Source organism: Heptranchias perlo, chromosome 18 (genome assembly GCF_035084215.1).
Source record: "Heptranchias perlo isolate sHepPer1 chromosome 18, sHepPer1.hap1, whole genome shotgun sequence".
Lineage (NCBI taxonomy): Eukaryota > Metazoa > Chordata > Chondrichthyes > Hexanchiformes > Hexanchidae > Heptranchias > Heptranchias perlo.
The window spans coordinates 33,877,148-33,899,494 of record NC_090342.1 but is presented as its reverse complement, the minus strand read 5'-3'; the positions used below and the strand labels follow the sequence as shown (position 1 = coordinate 33,899,494).

Genomic DNA, 22,347 nt, shown 5'->3' with positions numbered 1-22,347 from the left:
AATGTTTAAGGTGGTGAATGGGGTGCCAGTCAAGCGGGCTGCATTGTCCTGGATGGTGTCAAGCTTCTTGGGTGTTGTTGGAGCTGCTCTCATCCAGGCAAGTGGAGAGTATTCCATCATGCTCCTGACTTGTGCCTTGTAGATGGTGGAAAGGCAATGGGGAGTCAGGAGGTGAGTCACTCACCACAGAATACCCAGCCTTTGGCCTACTCTTGTAGCCACAGTATTTATGTGGGTGGTCCAGTTAAGTTTCTGGTCAATGGTGACCCCCAGGATGTTGATGGTGGGGAATTCGGCAATGGTAATGCTGTTGAATGTCAAGGGGAGTGGTTAGACTCTTGTTGGAGATGGTCATCGCCTGGCACTTGTCTGGCACTAATTTTACTTGCCACTTATGAGCCCAAGCCTGGATGTTGTCCAGGTCTTGCTGCATGTGGGCACAGACTGCTTCATTATCTGAGAGGTTGCGAATCGAACTGAACACTGTGCAATCATCAGCGAACATCCCCATTTCTGACCTTATGATGGAGGGAAGGTCATTGATGAAGCAGCTGAAGATGTTTGGGCCTAGCTCACTGCCCTGAGGAACTCCCGCAGCAATGTCCTGGGGCTGAGATGATTAGCCTCCAACAACCACTACCATCCTCCTTTGTGCTAGGTATGACTCCAGCCACTGGAGAGTTTTCCCCCTGATTCCCATTGACTTCAATTTTACGAGGGCTCCTTGGTGCCACACTCGGTCAAATGTTGCCTTGATATCAAGGGCAGTCACTCTCACCTCACCTCTGGAATTCAGCTCTTAACACAGGCATACATTACACTGTGGGCAAAGTAAAAATAAATTATAGGAAATTGAACCTATAATAACCGTTATTAGCTCACATCGCACAGAAATTGTAATGCTTATAAAAGCGGGACCTATTATAACTGATTCAAGGTTCATTTCGCACACCCACCCATACTATGTCACTTTCATGGTGCAATTCCACAGAAACCTCGGGACATTGATGTGCGTTGTTAAGAGCCTTAACCATGAGAACAGAATAATGCAGGTGAATGCATGACATACCAGTACCAGTAACCACGATGCTTTCATCCGGCACCAGTTCATCGCATCAGTGATATTTTAAAGAGCAGGTAGGACAGATGGACCAGTTCTCCCTTCCTCCTTGTCTGCTGTCAACTCAACTTGCTCCTCCACACTGGTGTTGGGTGCTTCACCAGGTGCTCACTCCTAATGTTCCTATCTGAGTCCCCCAAGATGGATGTCTCTGTGCTGGTACCTATGTGCTGAGGAGTACTTCTGTGACGGGCCAGCTTTCTGCTAATCCTTGGTGCCAACTGTATCAACTATGGAGCCCCCTACACAAAGAGAAACAGCCTGTTAGCGTAGGGTAAGTGGCAAATGATGTGCACACATTAGCAAAGCCAATACAATGCTATGCTGCTGAAGTGTAGATGTGCCTGTGTATGATTTACTGAGTTCGTTGTGTAGCTTCTTTTATTTTAAAAAATGTACTGAGAATGTTCTCCTGCGAATATTACAAAAGGTTGCCGCAAATTATGAAAGCTGAAAAAATTCCACCCTTATCACGATAGCGCGTCATGCTGTCGGTTTGCAGAGTTAATCACTGAGTAATCTATAATTATGAAGTCTGCTGCTTTTTCTAAGTTTATATTGGCCTGAATGCTATTTCTGACCTTTTCTTGGCAAAATGCACATTTTCGTTGGTGGGACGTGATGTGAAAGTTGGTGGTTCCTCGCCGGACAACTTTCTGCGCGGAACCTGTATCCATGTGAACGGGCGGAAGATTCATGCCCGGACTCGGAGAGCAGAATAACGCTGATTTATTTTGAGTTAAATCGGTATCACGGGTCTGGAGCCAGGATCATGGCAAAGCCGCTGAAAACTCTCCGCAATCATTGGAAGAAAACAACGGTCGGGGTTTGCGCACTGAGCTGGGGAGTGAACTGGTTGCACAGCCGATACCGGTATTGTAGCAGCAGCAATGTGGAGAGTTATAAATGATCCATAAACTGGGCAGCAGTAATCATACATCGCGTATACATTTGGGCAGCAGCAAGATATTTTACATCATATGATCTGGGGTAGCAGTGACAGAATGTTACATGTAGTGTATAAATTGCGATATTATGTTATTTTATAAACTGCATCAACACTACATTGTTACATAAAATGTATAACTGACGTAGCACCAATATAATGTTATACATAATATAAACTAGGGCAGCTGTGTACTACATTCTTATATATAAAATAAAGAACATGGAGCAATAGTAATACAATGTAATATATAATAAAAACTGGTATCTGGGCCAGCGCTGCATGTTTGCTTTGAGGTGGTGGTTTACAGAGAAACTTTTGGGTCATGGGTGGCAGGCTGCCTTTCGTTTGTGATACAGGAGTCTGACCAGGGCTGCAAGCAGATTTAGAGTTGCAGATTGGGGCAGGGATCTGGCCAGGGTGTATGTTGGTACTGGAAGAACAACGTGAAGAGGGTAGAGCACTAACCCCCAAATGTACATCTCCCTCGGGCACACACCACACTGCTGACTCTTTTCATCACCTCCCCATAGCCTTTCTTGCTGTATCCTTCCTTCTCGTTCTCCTGTTGACTCTTTTCCCTATCACCATTGCTCCCTTCAGCTTACATATAGTCTACAGCACAGAAACAGGCCATTCGGCCCAACTTGTCTATGCCAACATTTATGCTCCACATGAGCCTCTTCATCTAACCCTATCAGCATATCTTTCTATTCCTTTCTCCCTCATGTGCTTATCTAGCTCCCCCTTAAATGCATCTATGCTATTTGCCTCAACTACACCTTGTGGTAGTGCGGTCAACGTTCTTACCACTCTTTGGGTAAATAAGTTTCTCGTGAATTTCCTATTGCATTTATTAATGACGATCTTCTATTTGTGACCTCTAGTTTTGGACACCCCCACAAGTGGAAACATATTCTCTACATCTACTCTATCAAACCCTTCCATTATCTTAAAGTCCTCTATCAGGTCACCCCTCAGCCTTCTCTCTTCCAGAGAAAAGAACCCCGGCTTGTTCAACCTTTCCTGATAAGTATATCCTCTCAGTTCTGGTATCACCCTTGTGAATCTTTTTTACACCACCTCCAATGATTCTGTATCCTTTTTATAATATGGAGACCAGAACTGTGCACAGTGCTCCCTCTAAGTGTGGCCTAACCAAGGTTCTATTTAAGTTTAACATAACTTCTCTGCTTTTCAACTCTATCCCTTTAGAAATGAACCCTAATGCTTGGTTTGCCTTTTTTTATGGCCATATTAACGTGTGTTGCTACTTTTAGTGATTTGTGTATCTGTACACCTAGACCACTTTGCTCCTCTACCCCATTTAGACTTATTATCCAAGCTGTATGTGGCCACCTTATTCTTCCTATCAAAATGTACCACGTCACACTTTATCTATATTGAAATTCATTTGCCAACTACATGCCCATTTTGCAAGTTTATTAATGTCTTCCTGCATTTTGTCGCGTTCTTCCTTTGTATTAACTACACCCCCCAATTTGGTGTTGTCCGCAAATTTTGAAATTGTACAACCGATTCCCGAGTCCAAATCATTTAATGTAGATTGTGAACAACAGTGGTCCCAGCACCGATCCCTGTGGAACACCACTTTCCACCTTTTTCCAGTCTGAGTAGCTACCCTTAACCCCTACTCTCTGATTTCTGTTTTGTAGCCAGCTTGCTATCCATTCTGCTACTTGTCCCCTGAGTCCACGTGCTCTGACCTTAGTCATGAGTCTACTAAGTGGTACCTTATCAAAGGCCTTTTGAAAATCCAAATATATTACATCTACTGCATTACTTCTGTCTACTCTTTCTGTTACTTCTTCTTCAAAGAATTCAATGAGGTTGGTCAAGCATGATCTTCCCTTTTGAAATCTGTGCTGACTATTCTTTATTATATTTTTGGTTTCTAGATGTTTTTCTATTACATCTTTGAGTAAAGATTCCATTATCTTTCCTACCACTGACGTTACGCTATCTAGTCTATAGTTCCCTCCCTTTTTAGATATGGGAATACCATTAGCTGTCTGCCAGTCCTCTGGCATTGTTCTCTTCTCTAATTAATTTTCATATATATGTAATAGTGCCTCTACTATCTCCTCCCTAACTTCTTTTAGTATGTGCGGTTTTATCTTCTCTGAGAGGTTTTATGCTCTCTAAGTTTGATTAGTTTATCAATTATCGCCCACCTTTTTATCATAAATGTCTTTATTTCTTTTTTGATCTCTTCTTCTAGTGTCATACCCATCATGTTAATCTCCCTGATAAATACTGAGGCAAAATAACTTCAATATTTCTGCCATTTCGCTGTCATTACCTGTGAGTTTATCTTGTGTATTGCTTAGTGGCCCTATCCCTATCCTGATTTTTCTTTTGTTATTTATATGTCTGTAGAATACTTTACTATTTCTTTTTATATTCCTCGATAATTTAACTTCGTAGTTCCTCTTTGCTTTCCTAATTGTTTTTCTGACCTCTTCATATTCCCTTTTGTCATCCTCTCCTTTATTGTCTATGTACTTAGTATATGCTTTTTTTTAGTTTCAGTTTTACCCTTATCTCTTTAATCATCCATGGTGTTTCATTATCTCCTCTCTCATGCCCTTTCCTTCTCAAACATCTCCCTTCTCTCCCCATCCCTGGATGCAACAGGGCAGGCACACTAGGAGGGGCACAGGATTGGGACAGCTGGAACATGTAGCAGTAAGGCCTAAGGCACAAAGGCCACAGCGTGGAAAGCAAACCACCCAAGCCCAAAGCAGCAGGGAGCAAATTGGGGGAGGGGGCAGGGAGTGGCCGTGAATGGGCGAAGGAGACATAGGAACAGGAGTAGGCCATTCGGCCTCTCAAGCCTGTTCTACCTTTCAGTGATGTCATGGCTGATCAGTACTTCAACTCCATTTACTCACCTTTGATCCATATCCATTGATACTGTTACCAAATAAATCTTGCCCTTACCAACTGATCTTAGTCTTGAAAAATTGAACTGAACTAGCATCCACAGGCTTTTGGTAGAGAAAATTCCATATTTCCACTACCCTTTGTGTGAAAAAGTGCTTCCTGATTTCATTCTGAATGGCCTAGCACCAATTTTAAAATTGTGCCCCCCTTGTTCTGAAATCTTCCCACCAGAGGAAATAGTTTCTCTGTATCTACTCTGTCGAATCCTTTTATCATTTTAAACATACCAATTAAATCATCCCTCAACCTTCTAAACTCATGGGAATACAACCCAAGTTTATGTAACTTGTCCTCACAATTTAACACTTTAGGCCCTGGTATCATTCTGGTGAATCTGTGCTGTACCCCCTCCAAGGCCAGTATCTCCTTCCTGTGATTCGTTGGCCAGAACTGAACGCAGTATTCCGGATGGAGTCTGACCAAGACTCTGTACAACTGAAGCATAATTTCCTCCCCTTTGTATACCAACCCCCTTGAGATAAAGACCAACATTTTTTTAGCCTTTTTCATTACTTTTTGTACCTATGCACTAGTTTTTAGTGATTTGTGTACCTGGACACCCAAATCTCTCTGCTCTTTCACAGCTTCTAGTCTCCTGCCATTATGAAAATATTCTGAGTTGTCTTTCTTGGATCCAAAGTAGATTATCACATGCTTCCCCAAATTGACCTCCATCTGACACAGTTTTGTCTGCTCACGTAATCTGTCTATGTCCCCTTTGTAATTTCCTGTTCCCATCTACACAACTTACTGTGCCTCCTAATTTAGTGTCATCTGCAAACCTGAATATATAGCTCTCTATTCCTTCACCCAAGTCATTGATATATATGGTGAAAAGCTGAGGTCCCAGTACAGATCCCTGGGGAACACCACTTGTCACATTCTGCCAATCGGATTACACCCCGTTATACCTATTCTCTGTCTCCTACCTCCCAACCAATTAACAACTCATGTCACAAGGTCCCTGACTCATGGCAGTGGCAGGAACAGTAGGGGGCTGGAAAAATAAGTGTAATGACATTTGCATTAAATTTTAATTAATTTTTTTAAATATTCAAAAACTTAGCCTGACATTGCGACCTAGGCTGGAGCCTGCAGGGTTTCAAAGTTAAATGCATGAGAGGTAAGTAAAATTAATAGGAAAATGTGATGGACGTGGTCTGATGGAAGTGTGACCCATCTCTCCATTCCTGTTTGGTGCTGCGAAATGAGCAATAATGAAGGACGTGTGCGGTAGGCCTCTGGGAGGTCTGAGGGGAGCATTGCTGGCAGCCAGATGCCCGAGGGAGAATATCAGTAATGGGTAGGGCATGCAGATGGGTGTGCCCAAAAGTCTGATGATAGGGGTATCCTGATCCAGGAAGGACAGGCAGGGGACCGGGAGATGGGGGGCTGTGAAGAGAGTGGTGGGTCGGCAGAAAGAGATCAGGCCCAAGATCTTAAATAAAATAAATTAAAGTAGACTGAGGCCCTATGAGATCTTGTATAAATTTAAGAGAAGTAAATTCAAATAAACTTAAAATTCAAATAAACCTAAATTTACTTGGGAGCTGGAGGTTCAAGGCGAGGCCGCACCACTTAGCGCTGGGAGGACTGAAAGATAAATATAATGGTAAGAATTCATAGTACTATAGTACCCAAGTGTTACTCCAGGCGTGATACAATTATAATTTTTTTTAAGTGATAATTGTGACAGGGTATTAAGTGTGATAAACTGGAATTGTGCACTAGATGCAAGACTTTTAATGAGTTTACCCTATAATGTAACTGCTCAGTGCTGGGGCAGGAATAATAGAATGTTGCAGTTAGCACTGGTACTGCGACAGTGATTATATGATTGTCATTTTTATGACTGGTTACAGGGATCAGTGGTTCTGGACAACCGTAACAAGTTACATTGATTACTGGAGTAGTAATAATGTTACATTTAAGTTCACAGTGAGATATTAATGTTACTGGATCAGTATTGAAATATTTTATTCATTGGCTCCTGTATTAAGGACATTGTACTAATATGTATTAGTTATTGCAGGGTATTAATGTTACTGTGATTGCTGATGCAGGGCTATTAAGAATGTGTCTGAAGTTCCATATGGTGCATTAACACATCTTTTTATGTTTAATTCAGTGACAATCTCTTGCGCAGGGCAGCTTGTCAGGAAGCACAGGTAAGGCAAACCCAAAGTATCGGACCTTTTCTTGCTGGTTAGTTAGCCTCTGTCATTAAACCAAATCTGGAAATCTGAAACAAAAATAGAAAATGACCAAGCTTTTAGTCATCCATCCTAATATCTCCTTCTTTGCCTCAGTGATCATTCTTTCTTACACCCGTGTAATGCCTTGCAATTTTTTTCTACATTAAAGGCGCTATATAAATGCAAGTTGTATTACGTAGAATGTCCAGCACAGAAACAGACCACTCGGCCCAATTGGTCCATGCCAGTGTTTATGCTCCACACGAGCCTCCTCCCTCCAGATGATAATGATCTTGATGATATACGCTTGTATCAGCAATTAAAATAAATCCCAGTATCACTACAGGTATAATTGTAAAGACGAGTATTGAATATTCTTCTGGTATGAGACCCCCCCAATGGGGATAAACAGAAGAAAACCATCTGCCCTGTCTTGGATGAAGAACATTTAGAATATTTCAGTTTCTTGGGTTGCAAGGACATAATGCATCTAATGCGCGTCAGGATTTTTGGTTTGAGCTGTGATGTTTGTGATATGAAGTCAGATTTAGGATTCTAAGGATTACTTCACAAAGTTCTAGCATTTAAAAAAATCTTGACAGTGACTGGAGCCATTGGGACAAAGGGAGACTAGGTATGTTTGTAAGTTCTCCAGTAAGGAGATAGGCTAGCCATTAAAACTGTTATCCATTTGAGACGAAAGGAATTGGCCAATGACTTAACCAACACTTCCAGTAAATATTCACATGCAGCATGTTGGAATGGCTGCATTCATGCAAGCTCAGCAGGAGGTTGCCTCTTGGGAGCCTTCTCCTAGGATGGCGGCAACTGGTTTTATTGGCAGCTCAACTGGCCAATCCCCCAGATGGTCAGAAGTTAAGCCTTTGCTTTCCTGTCCAACTAAGAAACAAACAAACATACTGCCTAGATTCAAGGAAAATTATAGTCTGAAAAATGTATTTAGCCCACCAATTGGGGCAGTATGGCTGCTTTGTTATTTTCTGTGTTATGGGGAGCATTACGAAATAAGTTTAAAATTCATTGTAATCATTACTCTGCTCATTCACATATGTCAAAAGTAAATCAGCTGGTTGATTTATAATTGGCCTTATTTCAGTCTGCCTTTTGGAAGATTGGGGAAACGCATATGGGGGTGAGTTTACAGTATCCAGTTCATGTAACATGGGTTTTTTGTTACGACCCTCCCAGCTCACACTATCATGTGACTAGATATTGGGCAGTAAAAGGTAAACTCTTGATCGTAAGGGACAGTTGGTTCGCTTATGGGAGAGACTGGTGATGTTGAACCCAAGAGAGTATCTAGTGCAGACCTGAAATTTATAACAGCGCTATTGCCTGGTAGCACACTTTTTACCTGCCTAATGTGTCTCCTTATTCTCCATTCCCTCTCAATGGGTGTAGACTTTCAAGCATGACTACGGCCTGTCTGTCCAGATGGCTCTTTCATGGCATCAACAAAACCCCCTCATGTCTGTGCAGCTGAGAGAGCACTTGGCTAAACATCAAACCAGTGCTCATAGAAGGCTGTTACCAGTGCACCCCTGACCTTGGTTTGTTGTACCAAGAACTATGCTTTGTAATACAACTTTGAATAACGTACCTCCGTCTAACTGAAAAATACGAGCATTCAATTTTTGTTTTTGTAGGCTGCTAAGATTATCTTGCAGATGAATCTATTTGGCTGTGTCAGCACCACATGCATGGCATTTCCTGGTTTGGTTCAGTAGCTTTCTGTATATTACCATATACCTTAAACTGAGAAAGATGGTGGGGCTGCTTCCTTGAGCATTGAACAGGCAGCAGTGCATTAGTTTGACACTGGTGCGTAGACTCGTTTTTCTATTGCACTATGTCTTGGGATTACCAGCAGCTTGCAAGGCCTGTGCAGTTTTTGTTCTCGAATCTTAAGTCTCAGCTGTCTGGAGTGACAGTTGAATCTAAATATTTAAAGCGCTCTGCTGGCTCCAAATTAGGGTCTTTAGGATGTTTCAGAACTAAAAACATGCTATTAATCTTGATGCTGATTTTGTTTTAAACAGCAATTTTAACAGTTCCTGGCATTCTAGTTATGTATGACCTCTGCGCACCACCATTGTTATCCTATATGTAAACACGTGCAGGATGTTATATGTCTTTAAAATACAACGTATTTCTTGGTTCTGTATTTCTTCAGCTATTGTAAGCCTCGTCCAGCATTCCTCTTGTGTGACATGTAGCTGAGCAGAAACACCCAACTACTATCATTGTGGCAGTTGTTAATCATAATGGAAACTTAAAGCTCTGAAAGTTAAATAAAAGTAAGCTGTTTATTTGTGATGTTCAAAGTTCGAAAGCATTTTCAAGGCTTTTAGAAGTTGACATGACTGTTAACTCAACCATGAGTTTTTTTTTACAGCTTTGTCAAGCACTCCCAGCCATTGTTCTTGTGCTGTTGACATTATTAATACATTGAGACATTTAGGTTTATATCAGTCAAGGGGTTGGATACTTGCCTGAAAAATATTTTAAAATAAATAACACACAGTATAAGTGAAATGCCAGTTTACTGTTAGAATTCCAACTTGTATTTTTGGATGATTTTTTGTGGTTGCTTTTGTGAAAGAAAAGAGCATTATTAACTCAACATTTTTAACTTTCAGTATCAGCATTAAGCATTCCCATGTCAGATATGACATGAGTTAGATGTAGAGTAAAATTCCCAGTACACTGCCCAGCAAATCATTTCAATGTCAGGCACAGAATGTGTCAGATGCTGAGTGAAAGTGCCTCTACTATAACCTAAGAACATGAATCTTTACTCCAGCCGCAGAATAGAATCCGCAGCTGTCCCAGCATATCATTTCTGTTTCCCAATTCGGTCATTTATATGGCTTTTCTTGAGTGAGATTGACATTTCAGTTCCATTTTCGGGCAGATGTATGCAGTGGGGCCTGTGATCACCAGAATCTGGGTTTAAACTGGCCAAAACTTATTTTGTGTAGAAGCTGTACAACCTATTGATCGGGGCTGAATCGGGACCCGTGTCCCACTGGTGAAAGAACAGTACGTGAACCGGGTCTTCTGATTTCCTGCTGATTCTATGAGATATTTTTGCATTTCCCTCTAGTGCTTGTACTTTCTCTGAAGAATTGCCTGTGTTTCTGTTCAGGAATATGGAAGCCAGCTTCTACCAATCAATGCCAAGGTGAAGAAAGCCACTGTCTTCCTCAATCCTGCTGCTTGCAAAGGGTAAGAGATTTCTCTGAGGTCAGTCATGCCAGCTGTTTTTTTTAAAAAGGGGGGCAGTAGTCCTTCTGCTTCTCAATAGAGATATTGAGTATTATAAATGCATTTTACCATCCAGTATTTACCAGCAGTGTGGCATCAAAGAACAATATTTTATTGCTATGTCAGTATTATTTTGGTCTGGGCTGCTATAAATATGGAGTGCTTTAAATCTTCAATTTTTATGTAAAGTGACTTTAACTAACCTCAACAACATATATTTGAATAACTTGTCCTGTCGTTAGCTCGAAACATAAACTGTGTGACCTTTTCTACAGTCAAATGTAACAGTAACAAAATGTAATCCCTCTGGCGCCCAAACATATTTACAGCACAATGAGTCACAGATAGAAATTTGGATGAACACTCAGACTAATTATTGAAATGTATTACAGGCCTGATTATTTAAATATGTTAAATTGGCATCAGGATGGAAACAATGTACTACACTACACAAAGAAAGAAAGAAAGATTTGCATTTATATAGCGCATTTCACAACCGTGGGATGTCTCAAACGCTTTACATAAGAACATAAGAAATAGGAGCAGGAGTAGGCCATCCGGCCCCTTGAGCCTGCTCCCCCATTCCACAAGATCATGGCTGATCTTCTACCTCAATGCAGTTTTCCTGCACCATCCCATATCCCTTGATGCCTTTAATATCTAGAAATCTATCGATCTCTGTTTTGAACGTACTTTACAGCCAGCGAAGTACTTTTGAGGTGTAGTCACTATTGTAATGTAGGAAACACAGCAGTTAATTTGTGCACAGCGAGGTCCCAAACACTTTGGGGCATCCTGAAATTTGAAAGGCGCTATATAAATGTTCCTTCTTTAACATCTGTGTGAAGCGGAAACCGACACTAAATTTGTAGTGTAAATGCACTCTGAATGACAGTTTGGAGAGAGGCACCAGCAAACTCTGCTGGCAGGAAATCAGTAACTGATACTAGCTTATTGTTTTCATTATTTATGAATCATCATAACACTCTTGATCAAATCAGTAAAAACTTATATCTATGGGTGACAATTTTTTTTAAACAAAGGACTCTTTTTTTATTTATATAATGCTACATGAGTATGTTACAATAATTTCTCCTTGCACTTTGCCTGGAGTTAAGGCCTCTGCAGAAGGTCTGATGTGTAAAACGTTTTCAGTTCTAGTCACTGTCTTAGAAACATCATTTTCTTTTTAAGTATTGAAAAACTTATAATTATGTAAACCTTCATCAGCATTTGATACTAGGGCGCAAGAAATTGATGCTAAATCTTGTCTAAGCGCAGATGTGTATTTTGTTTTGAGAGATTTCATGGTTGTACAGTGGTCATAACGTCACGTTGCCACACTCTTGACTGAATATACAAATAATATTGATAAATGTCAGCACTTTGGTATCTAAATTTTTGGAGAAATATTACTGCAAGTAATTCCACAGAAATGGAGGAGCTCTAGAATCAATCCACAGATGTGTCGCACTAATCTCTAAGGTTTATGTCTAATCCCTGCAGAAAAGCACGAAATCTCTTCGAAAAGAATGCAGCACCAATTTTACACCTTGCTGGACTCGATGTAACAGTTGTTAAGGTGAGGATTCAATCAAGAAATTGACTAATAGTAGAAGTTATACTGGGTATGACAAAAACCAAGAACGAAGTGACACCCAGTTGTAACTTGCACAGTGGAATACATAGTACATTTCACAGCACTGCAAATATAGCTGATTCACATTCTTAAATATATCCATCTAGGGTTTTGTGATACTGTACAATCAAATAGATGAAAATAATGACATTTAATTGAACTAATTTGATTAATCTGAAAAACAGACATTTGCCTTAAGTTAGATATTGAAATGTGATTGGCATTTTCACTGCTTAGAAAGAGGGCATATTAAAGAGAGGTGCTATGGAGTCTTAACTTGCAATGGTTAGATTAGGGTTGTGATGTGAAGGCTTAAATGAATTTTAAACTAATATTGACGGTGACTATTCCAAGTGAGTCACTGTAACAATGCTGTGCATTATAAAGGAGTGGATTCTGATTGTACCCATATGCTCCCTTATACAATCCTATAGACGACATGAATCAAAAAGGGTTCCACTATTTGTTTACGATCATCAGCACCATATTACGCAAATCAGTGCTTGCTCGCAGATAGTTGTCATGATGCCTTGATTTTAAGGCGGGCAAAGGTGGTTCATGGCCGATCAGGCCTATCCTGTGGAGCTGTAGCTCATTACATCTCGATGGCATCTGAGGAAAGTAGTTAAACATGGGTATAATGAGGTGCATGTATCCCCCCGTAGTAATCATAGAGCAAACCATTGGCATGTTGAAGCAGCATTTCACATGACTGGAGCTGTCCTGCAATTTAGCTCAGTCAAGGTTTCAAGGGCAGTGATAATCTTCAGCATGCTGCATAACAGTTCCCTGCAAAGAGGCATTATCATGGAGGTCCCAGAGGAGGAAAGCTCCCAATTGCAGCAAGGGAGCCACCAAGAAGAGCAGGAGCAATCTGCAGATACGGCAGAATAGAACCCCAGGCCAGCTCTGGAGCCATTCGGCAAGCAGTCGTACAGCAGCCAATATTTTATTTAAGTTGGAAATGTGCCCACTACATTGACAGTCCTGTCTACGTCTTCCCCATTCCCTCCATAAATATGCCTCCACCTACAATGCCTTAAATCTTTTAAGCAAATCACAAATAGTCCATTCATGCCCCCAGTGAAACATGCTCTAAAATCTTTACAAGAACACTGTGTAAACAGATTTTTTAATGTGTGAATGCTTGTCGTTTGCTTCCATTGAGCTTCCCTTTGGTGACTGTGTGCTCCAACTGACCTTAGGGCCACTGTCAAGCATAACTCTTCTATGGACATCAGTGGAGTTGCCACACACTTAGCGGTGAACTGAACTTTTTCAGCATCTTCATGAACATGCATTCTGCTAGACACAGTTTCCAGTGACTACACCAATGCTTGATGCACAGAAAGCATCTTTTTTAAAAGCTGTCCCAGTGAAGTACAGATCCTCTGGCTCTTCAGTCAAGGCAGGAAGCAAGCTGGCCCTCCAGACAGCAGGTTCTTCCTTCTCTACTGCTACCACCTGATCCTGTTCACTTGTGATATCTATGGTCACCCAATGCACTCCCTCTAGATTAGTGTCTTAAATCCCTCAGTGTGGATTTCTGAGCTAATGCTTGGAAGGGATACAGTGAGCAGGTGCTATGAAGTGCTGGCATGTTAGAATGCAATGGGGCCTGGCCAGGCGTCTTCTGGGAAAATTGGCCAAAGAGAAAAGGAAAATATGTTACAATAGTATCCTTATGAGCTGCCATCATATGTAGCTTTCAGTAGAAGGAGTGACATATTTTGTTGTCTATAAGTGATTTGGAGAATGGGATGAGGAGGAAGAACAGGAAAAGACTTTCATAAACCTAAGCTGGTGGCAATCCTCCTACATTGCCATCTCCAGCATTGTCTGTAACCTCCCTTCCCAGGGCTACCTCCTTTATATGGGGTTAGGGAACAAATGTTAGGTCCTACTATAAATATTCTCTCCCTCTTATGGACTGTCTAGTGCAACCAGGTTAGAAGAGGTAAGAAGTACAATTGTTAACATGACATGTAATACTCAGATGGCAGCATGCAGCCCACGTGGGTTTGATTACATGCAGCATGCAGAGCAGAGAATACTTTTGGGCTGAATGCCTGTAAGGATGTGAGTAAAAGAACACTTCCAGGTGAAGGCAGGGACTGCATCCTGCTGCATAATCATCATTCATGATAAGATTTGCAAGCACTTTATTACGGTGTGAGGGAAGATATTTGTAAGTGCCATAATTGCTTAATGCACTGCATTAATGGAGGGTAATGATGCATTCTATTACCTTGGCTGAACTGGTAAAGTCATTAAAATTCTTCTGGTACTGGTTCCAGGTGTACTGTATGATGGAGGTGGCATTCACACCAATTGCTTCCTCCTCCCATTCTCCCTGGGGTTCTGCAATGCTCACTGCAAAGAGGGTCTCCTCTGCCTCATTTCCTTCATTGGAATTTCAATGGCCCCAACTGAGAAATGATTTGCTCCCTAGATTCCTATACTAACAGCTTCCAAATTTTCAGATTACGTTGCCTGCTCCAGGTCTTCAAATCCTGCAGTAGCACCTGACTTTCTGTCCACTAACAAACTTGCCAACATTACAATAATGAGGCTGACCCTAGAAAAGCACACTAGAGCAGTGCACTAAAGATCAGGCAGGTAACCACCTTGTACTGCCCAAATTGTGGTCCAGCATACTCCTGACATTAAAATCTCTGCTATTAGTTCAATAACGGCATGGTCTAGTATTGTTTGAACATTCTTCTCTACTTGTACTTACTGTTGCAGACGAAGCATGACTAACTTTCCAGCAGAGCCATTACAGAGTGGTGTAGAGGGTAACAGTTATCAGCATTAAGTAGCAGAGGTGGCAACAAAGCAGGTGTCACAAAATACATCTGCCACCATAATGGATCCTCCCTCCACCTTTCCAGGGAATTCATATGGGTTAGAGCCATCCCCAGAAAATAAACAGTCTCCTTCAACAAAATAAAGTTGGTCTTTGAAATAAATTCACTAACCAATGCTAAAGCCTAACCTCAGCTTTAAACCTAAACCCAATTTTCCCCCAACACTATCCAGGGATTTTATTTGAGATGGCGTGCCAGACGGGTTCAGCGACAGTACTATTGGGAGAATGTAAGAAATAGCACTAGGCCATACGTCCCCTCGAGCCTGCTCTGCTATTCGGTAAGATCATGGCTGACCTTCAACCTCAACTCCACTTTCCTGCCCGATCCCCATATCCCTTGATTCCCCTAGAGTCCAAAAATCTATCTATCTATCTATCTCAGCCTTGAATATACTGAATGACTCAGCATCCAAAACCCTCTGAGGTGGAGAATTCCAAAGATTCACAACCCTCTGAGTGAAGAAATTCCTCCTCATCTCAGTCTTAAATGGCTGACCCCTTATCCTGAGACTATGCCCTCTAGTTCTAGACTCTCCAGCCAGGGGAAACAACCTCTCTGCCTCTACCCTGTCAAGTCCCCTCAGAATCTTATGTTTCAATGAGATCACCTCTCATTCTTCTAAACTCCAGAGAGCATAGGCTCATTCTACTCAACCTTTCCTCATAGGACAACCCTCTCATCCCAGGAATTAATCTAGTGAACCTTCATTGCAGCGTCTCTAAGGCAAGTATATCCTCCCTTAGATAAGGAGATCAAAACTATACGCAGTACTCCAGGTGAGGTCTTACCAAAGCCCTATACAATTGTAGTAAGAGTGTTCGACACTGGTAACGCAGGAGAGCTTGATGGAGACTGGCAGCAACTTAATAAGAGGTTAAAAAGATAAATTAGTCTTCACTAGTATCAGGAAATCATTGATCTGGTAGCACATTTGGGTAAGTCTGAACAATAAGAATTGTAGTAGGAGGTCAAAAAACATTTCCTAATTTTGCATTGTGTAACGAACAATAAAAAAGGTCAACTTGGAAATAACGTGAGATCAAGAACTGGTACTGTAAGATTTTTTTTTTTAACCCCTGAAAGTGAGCGAACAAAAGTGGGCATTTTTTCTTCTGTGGTTTAAAAATGTCATCCACAGCACCTGATTACAAAGCCCATCCTTTCACATTCTGTCCTCGGCCTCTTACACTGTTCCGATGAAACTCAATGGAAGCTCGAGGAACAGCACCTCGTCTTTTGATTAGGCACTTTACAACCTGCCGGACTAACATTTATTTCAGTAACTTCAGATCATAACCGCTGCTCCCATATTTTCGGACTGGAAGGTGCTGGTAATGGTTCTGCTGTTGCCATTTACAGCTCCTCTAGACCCATCTTTTGTTTCTTTACTTGTCCCATTACCACCCTCCTTGCCTTGCACCATCATCCCTTTTGTCATTTAATCACTCCTGCCCTCCACCCTATCACAGACCTTCCCTTTTGTTCTTTCCTCCCCTCCCCCACCCCCCCCCCCCAACTTTTCTCTGGCTCTGTACTTGGTTAAAAACTGTTAAATCTTGACCTTTCATCAGAACTGGAAGAAGTAATCAACCTAAAACATTCACTCTGTTTCTTTCTCCACATATGCAGCCTGACCTCCTGAGTATTTCCAGCATTTTCTGTTTTTATTTCTGTTTTCTGTTTGTTTCTCCTTACCCTCACCAATCTCACTGAGATCTTTCTGCTCTGTGTTTCATGTGCTTGTGATTACCTCCCTTCACTTATTGTTTTCCCTCAGATTTTATGTTTTTTAATCTTTTCTCCACAAGCTGCAGCATGTTTAGAACCATTAGTGTGTCTGGGTTTCTGCCCTCTTGTAATTTGTTCATTTGATTGGTGGTTGAAATTAATAATGTTTTGGGATTTTGTTTAAAATAGAGTGAAATGTGCTGCACACTTGGGTTTGTTAGATTCGTGGTTGTTTTATAAATCTGGGTTATGTTGTACATCTCACTGTGATCTTGTCTCTGTTCCTGTTGCAGACTGATTATGAGGGCCAAGCAAAGAAGCTCCTGGAGCTGATGGAAGACACTGATATGATTGTTGTTGCTGGAGGGGATGGTACCTTACAAGAGGTACAGCCAAAATTTGATATGTCAGTGCTTTGCGCATATCCATACGCCACTTAACAATAAAACTTACCTACTCTGAGGTTGCATACAGGTGGCAGGAAGGGAAATTGCAAAGCTGACTGGAAATCATGGAATCATAGAAAATAGGAGCAAGAGTAGGCCATTCGGTCCTTCGGGCCTGCTCCGCCATTCAAAATGATCATGGCTGATCATCTAACTCAGTACCCTGTTCCTGCTTTTTCCCCATATCCCTTGATCCCTTTAGCATTAAGAAATATATCTAGCTCCTTCTTGGAATATATTTAATGACTTGGCCTCCACTGCCTTCTGTGATAGAGAATTCCACAGGTTCACCACCCTCTGAGTGAAGAAATTTCTCCTCATCTCGGTTCTAAATGTCAAAACCCGTATCCTGAGACTGTGACCCCTGGTTCTGGACTCCCCAGCCTTCGGGAACATCCTCCCTGCATCTAGTCTGTCTAGTCCTGTTAGAATTTTATATGTTTCGATGAGAAGAATGAGAGGTGATCTCATCAAAATAATTTAATCACAAGTCCCAATTAGTGGAAATGCAGTACTTTGGCAAATCAGCATGTTGTGCACAAGTGTGGTAGGATGCAGGTTTGATTCTGTGATTCCCTACTGGATGAACTACTGTGCTGTTGTAGAGAAGAGCCAAGTGGAGATCAGGAAGGAACCATGGGAGAGTTACCCTGAGCTACCTCATAGCCGATTGGCATTGGCAGTGGCCACCCTCTAAACTGAGGGTTGGTGTTTGCAGAGACATGTTGCTGAGAACATAATAGCACTGGTTGCAATAAAAGCCTGATCGTGATTCCAGCAGTTGATCCCCCCACTATCATCTTTGATTTTCCTGCAACAGCTTCATGCAGAATTTCTGTAAATTCAACACCTCCAGGATGAAATGTGTTTTTTGTTGTTTCTCCATTGTGACCCATCCAGGAAGTTGGTGCAGTCCAGCCTTGTGGTACTTCCAACTGCGTGGATACTTTAGTATCGTTTTTGGGTCATATGGAGGGGAAAGCCTGCTTGAACAAGAATACCTTTCTGTCCTGTCTTTCTTCTCCTCGTCACTCCTCAGCTCAGATTCCCCTCCTTTGCACACAATTTGTTAGAAGCTGCAATTCATGCTGTAGAGATTGTGATTCAATGCCAGGACCCTCAGATTGCAGGAAAGAACAAATCAAGTGGGTATACTGTATAGTAGTTTACAAATGTCTTGTCGTCCAAGACTAGAGCAACCAAAGGATTAGATGCAGTTCCTCATTAGCGCCTCATACTATTAATGATTATTTTGAACATTCTAACTTTTTTTGTTTTAATTTACTGTTATTACATTAGCAAGGCAAGTCATGGCAGCACAGCTCGCACCCATGATATGCTCCTCCTGCACTATGTGGGAAGTCATGGGCACTAGCAGTGTCCCTGGCGACCACGTGTGCAGGAAGTGTGTCCAGCTGCAGCTACTGGCAAACCGCATTTCGGGGCTGGAGCTGCGGGTGGATTCGCTGTGGAGCATCCGTGATGCTGAGACTATCGTGGATAGCACGTTCAATGAGGTGGTCACACCGCAGGTAAAGATTACGCAGGCAGAAAGGAAATGGGGGATTGCCAGACAGAGTAAAAGGACTAGGCAGGTAGAGCAGGAGTGCCCTGGGGCCATCTCCCCCTCAAACAGATATACCGCTTTGGATACTGTTGGGGGAGATGGCTTATCAGGGGAAAGCAGCAAGAGCCAAGTTTGTGGCACCACGGGTGGCTCAGCTGCACAGGAGGGGAGGAAGAAGAGTGGCAGGGCTATAGTGATAGGGGATTCAATTGTAAGGGGAACAGATAGGCGTTTCTGTGGCCGCAAACGTGACTCCAGGATGGTATGTTGCCTCCCTGGTGCTAGGGTCAAGGATGTTGCGGAGCGGCTGCAGGACATTCTGGAGGGGGAGGGTGAACAGCCAGTAGTCGTGGTCCATATCGGTACCAACGACATAGGTAAAAAAAGGGATGAGGTCCTGCAAGGTGAATTTAAGGAGTTAGGAGATAAATTAAAAAGCAGGACTTCAAAGGTAGTGATGTCGGGATTACTACCAGTGCCACGTGCTAGTGAGTATAGGAACAGGAGAATAGACCGGATGAATGCATGGCTGCAGGGATGGTGTAGAAGGGAGGGATTTAGATTCCTGGGACCGATTCTGGGGAAGGTGGGACCTGTACAAGCGGAATGGGTTACACCCGAGCAGGACCGGGACCAATGTCCTCGAGGGGGTGTTTGCTAGTGCTGTTGGGGAAGGTTTAAACTAGAGTGGCAGGGGGATGGGAACCTGAGAGGGGAGTCAGAAGGGAGTAATGTTGAGAGCAGCAAGAGAGGGGAAGACCCAGGGGAAATTTACAATACAAATAGTACAAACAGTTGTTCAAGAACAAGTGAAAGGGAAAAGCGTAGAGCAGCAGAAAGAAAGTGTACTTTAGACACTACAGATAAAGTGAAAACTAGAAGGTGTAAGGCGATTAATCCAGCATCAAAGCTGAAGGTCAGGCTAGGGTGTGTGGCCCAACTAAGAGTTCTATATACAAATGCACGGAGTATAAGGAATAAATTAAATGAACTACAGGTTCAAATTCAAATTGGAGGGTATGACATGATAGCTATCACTGAGACATGGCTGCAGGATGATCAAGATTGGGACCTAAATATGCCGGGTTATAAGGTCTACAGGAGAGACAGGGAAAATGGAAGAGGAGGAGGAGGAGTAGCCTTAGTGATGAGAGATGAAATCACTTCAATGATAAAGGAGGATATAACGAGAGGTAAACAGCCAACAGAGACCTTATGGGTTGAATTGAGAAATAGGAAAGGATCTAAGACTATAGTGGGGATTGTGTATAGGACCCCTGGCAGCAGCTCTGAAGTGCTAGATGGAATAAATGCAGAGATTAGACAAGCGTGTAAGAAAGGCATAGTGGTCTTAATGGGGGACTTTAACCTTCACATAGATTGGGAAAAGCAGACTAGCAACTGTCAGAAAGGTAGTGAATTTCTTGAGTGTGTTCAGGATAGTTTTCTACAGCAGTATGTCCTGGAGGCAACAAGGGGGCAAGCCATACTAGATTTAGTAATGAGTAATGAACCAGATTTAGTTAACGGCTTAACTCTACGCAAACATCTATCCAATAGCGATCATAACATGATCGAGTTCAATGTAGTGTTTGAAGGGGAAAAAAGTGAGTCAGCTGCTAAGATTCTAGACTTGGGTAAGGCCGACTTCAAAGGGATGAGACGGAGACTGTCCACAGTAAACTGGGCAAATCTGTTAATGGGTAAAACGACTGATGATCAGTGGGAAATGTTTAAAGAAACATTTAACGTGATACAGAATCGGTTTATACCCCTGAGGGGCAAGAACTCTACTTGCCAAAAAAAACAGCCATGGACAACTAAAGAGGTAAGGGACAGTATAAGGCATAAAGAAAGGGCATACAAAAAGGCAAAAAATGGCACAGATCCTGGCGAATGGGAAAGATACAAAGATCAACAAAGGGTCACAAAACAGATAGTAAGAGCTACAAAAAGAGAGTATGAAAAGAAACTTGCAAGGGATATCAAAACCAATACAAAGAACTTTTATAGTTATATTAGGAAAAAGAGAGTGGTCAGGAGCAGTGTTGGCCCCTTAAAAACTGAAAGTGGGGTTATTGTCATTGACAATGGGGAAGTGGCAGACATGTTGAATAATTACTTTGCGTCAGTATTTACAGTAGAAAAAGGATAGCATGCCGGAAATTCCAAGAAAACTAATATTGAATCGGGGACAGGGACTCGATAAAATTAATATAAGTAAAGCAACAGTAATGAAGAAAATAATAGCACTAAAGAGAGTCAAATCCCCAGGGCCAGATGGTTTCCATCCCAGGGTTTTAAAGGAAGTAGGTGAGCACATTGCAGATGCCCTAACTATAAACTTTCAAAGTTCTCTCGATTCAGGAACTGTCCCTTTAGATTGGAAAATTGCACATGTCACTCCGCTTTTTAAGAAAGGAGAGAGAGGGAAACGGGGGAATTATAGACCAGTTAGCCTAACATCTGTTGTGGGGAAAATGTTGGAGTCTATAATTAAGGATAGGGTGACTGAACACCTCGAGAATTTTCAGTTAATCAGAGAGCCAGCATGGATTTGTGAAAGGTAGGTCGTGCCTGACAAACCTGATTGAATTTTTTGAAGAGGTGACTAAAGTAGTGGACAGGGGAATGTCAGTGGATGTTCTTTATATGGACTTCCAGAAGGCATTTGATAAGGTCCCACATAAGAGACTGTTAGCTAAGATAGAAGCCCATGGAATCGAGGGAAAAGTACGGACTTGGTTAGGAAGTTGGCTGAGCGAAAGGCGACAGAGAGTAGGGATAATGGGAAGGTACTCACATTGGCAGGATGTGACTAGTGGAGTCCCGCAGGGATCTGTCTTGGGGCCTCAATTATTCACAATATTTATTAACGACTCAGATGAAGGCATAGAAAGTCTCATATCTAAGTTTGCTGATGACACAAAGATTGGTGGCATTGTAAGCAGTGTAGATGAGAACATAAAATTACAAAGTGATATTGATAGATTGGGTGAATGGGCAAAATTGTGGCAAATGGAATTCAATGCAGACAAATGTGAGGTCATCCACTTTGGATCAAAAAAGGATAGAACAGGGTACTTTCGAAATGGTAAAAAGTTTTTAAAAAGTGGATGTCCAAAGGGACCTAGAGGTTCAGGTACACAGATCATTGAAGTATCATGAACAGGTGCAGAAAATAATCAATAAGGCTAATGGAATGCTGGCCTTTATATCTAGAGTACAAGGGGGCAGAAGTTATGCTGCAGCTATACAAAACCCTGGTTAGACCGCACCTGGAGTACTGTGAGCAGTTCTGGGCACCACACCTTCGGAAGGACATATTGGCCTTGGAGGGAGTGCAGCGTAGGTTTACTAGAATGATACCCGGACTTCAAGGGTTAAGTTACGAGGAGAGATTACACAAATTGGGGTTGTATTCTCTGGAGTTTCGAAGGTTAAGGGGTGATCTGATCGAAGTTTATAAGATATTAAGGGGAACAGATAGGGTGGATAGAGAGAAACTATTTCCGCTGGTTGGGGATTCTAGGAGTAGGGGGCACAGTCTAAAAATTAGAGCCAGACCTTTCAGGAGC

The 22,347-nt window shown here is 42.0% G+C and overlaps 1 protein-coding gene across 1 annotated transcript in view; it reads left to right on the top strand.

Annotated features, from left to right (window-relative positions):
- The first annotated feature begins 1,792 nt into the window (after positions 1 to 1,792).
- The window catches only part of agk (acylglycerol kinase), a 44,025-nt gene continuing 23,470 nt past the window's right edge, over positions 1,793 to 22,347 (top strand). Inside the window, exons 1-5 of the mRNA XM_067999672.1 lie at positions 1,793 to 1,993; positions 7,162 to 7,201; positions 10,398 to 10,477; positions 12,023 to 12,098; positions 17,050 to 17,142. Of these exons, the coding sequence (XP_067855773.1) occupies positions 1,893 to 1,993; positions 7,162 to 7,201; positions 10,398 to 10,477; positions 12,023 to 12,098; positions 17,050 to 17,142 (390 nt within the window). The 5' untranslated portion in view covers positions 1,793 to 1,892. The remainder of the gene's footprint in view (positions 1,994 to 7,161; positions 7,202 to 10,397; positions 10,478 to 12,022; positions 12,099 to 17,049; positions 17,143 to 22,347) is intronic.